General features: G+C 13.7%; 1 protein-coding gene across 1 annotated transcript in view; it reads right to left on the minus strand.

Moving 5' to 3' along the window:
- LOC122250909 (uncharacterized) overlaps positions 1-2,500 on the minus strand; it is a 16,442-nt gene that overhangs the window by 11,533 nt on the left and 2,409 nt on the right. The window contains exons 3-4 of the mRNA XM_086545767.1: positions 2,139-2,313; positions 1,750-1,934 (exon numbers count right to left, since the gene is read on the minus strand). Coding sequence (XP_086401893.1) covers positions 1,750-1,934; positions 2,139-2,313 — 360 coding nt within the window. The remainder of the gene's footprint in view (positions 1-1,749; positions 1,935-2,138; positions 2,314-2,500) is intronic.

The following is a 2,500-nucleotide window of genomic DNA, read 5'->3' on the forward strand; positions in this document are numbered from 1 at the left end:
TAATAATAATAATAATAATAATAATAATAATAATAATAATAATAATAATAATAATAATAATAATAATAATAATAATAATAATAATAATAATAATAATAATAATAATAATAATAATAATAATAATAATAATAATAATAATAATAATAATAATAATAATAATAATAATAATAATAATAATAATAATAATAATAATAATAATAATAATAATAATAATAATAATAATAATAATAATAATAATAATAATAATAATAATAATAATAATAATAATAATAATAATAATAATAATAATAATAATAATAATAATAATAATAATAATAATAATAATAATAATAATAATAATAATAATAATAATAATAATAATAATAATAATAATAATAATAATAATAATAATAATAATAATAATAATAATAATAATAATAATAATAATAATAATAATAATAATAATAATAATAATAATAATAATAATAATAATAATAATAATAATAATAATAATAATAATAATAATAATAATAATAATAATAATAATAATAATAATAATAATAATAATAATAATAATAATAATAATAATAATAATAATAATAATAATAATAATAATAATAATAATAATAATAATAATAATAATAATAATAATAATAATAATAATAATAATAATAATAATAATAATAATAATAATAATAATAATAATAATAATAATAATAATAATAATAATAATAATAATAATAATAATAATAATAATAATAATAATAATAATAATAATAATAATAATAATAATAATAATAATAATAATAATAATAATAATAATAATAATAATAATAATAATAATAATAATAATAATAATAATAATAATAATAATAATAATAATAATAATAATAATAATAATAATAATAATAATAATAATAATAATAATAATAATAATAATAATAATAATAATAATAATAATAATAATAATAATAATAATAATAATAATAATAATAATAATAATAATAATAATAATAATAATAATAATAATAATAATAATAATAATAATAATAATAATAATAATAATAATAATAATAATAATAATAATAATAATAATAATAATAATAATAATAATAATAATAATAATAATAATAATAATAATAATAATAATAATAATAATAATAATAATAATAATAATAATAATAATAATAATAATAATAATAATAATAATAATAATAATAATAATAATAATAATAATAATAATAATAATAATAATAATAATAATAATAATAATAATAATAATAATAATAATAATAATAATAATAATAATAATAATAATAATAATAATAATAATAATAATAATAATAATAATAATAATAATAATAATAATAATAATAATAATAATAATAATAATAATAATAATAATAATAATAATAATAATAATAATAATAATAATAATAATAATAATAATAATAATAATAATGATAATAATAATAATAATAATAATAATAATAATAATAATAATAATAATAATAATAATAATAATAATATCAATGACAATTAATTACAATAATAATAATAATAATAATATAATAATAATAATAATAACAATAAGAATGACAATAATAATAAAAATAATAATGATAATCAAAATAATCTTAATAATAATGATAATAAAAAAATATACATATATCATAAAATCATTATAACACTAAACATTAATAATAATACCAATGATAATAAAAAAAAGAAAGAAAGAAAGATATGAATAACAAACACTATTTGACTTACTGTCCATTTTCCCATACATGGCAGTAGACGTAGGAGGGGGCATCTTTGAATTAATGCCATAATAGAGCATTGCCATACGTGTTGCAATGGCAGTGTATGCTGTCTGTGGAGGCACTCTTGGCATTAAGGGGATGAGCCGTCTACCTTCAACAGCCCATTCCACTCCCGTGTTAGGTCCTGCCAGCCTACAGTTGAGAAAATCCAAATTACAATAGTAATCCCTATTGCCATACACAACTATGTCATCCCATGCAAACAGCAGGAAATCAAGCAAAATGCTGAACTTTTCTGTCGCAAACTTATGCCAAACACATCCTTATATGACAATATAAATCAATCACATTCTCCATCACAAGAACAACATCATAGGCATTCCTCAAGTTCCTTACGTATCAGCAATAGTGTTCAGTTTCTCATCGTTGACTGCCCTTCTTATCTCGGCGCGATGTCGTTCCAGCGTGATTGAAAATATTGTCTGCAGGTCATTTAATAGCTTCCTCTTTTCCTTGGTGAGCTCTCCCTGTGCTCGTAAAACTGATACTACCTGGCTGTATGCAGACAGCTCTGTAAGAAAAAAAAGGATGATTGCCATGAAGAGATAATGTAAAAAGTGACAGTATGAGATACAACTCTGTTCTTCCCTTTAACCAATGAATCATTACAACTGACAAAATATACTGGAAGGCTTGCTATTGTAATAATATGGGTATATCAAGCCATTAAAGTTCATCAGGTGTATTTCTTCATCAGC

This window comes from Penaeus japonicus, unplaced genomic scaffold (genome assembly GCF_977035675.1).
Source record: "Penaeus japonicus unplaced genomic scaffold, GWHDUDI00000001_assembly GWHDUDI00000017, whole genome shotgun sequence".
NCBI lineage: Eukaryota > Metazoa > Arthropoda > Malacostraca > Decapoda > Penaeidae > Penaeus > Penaeus japonicus.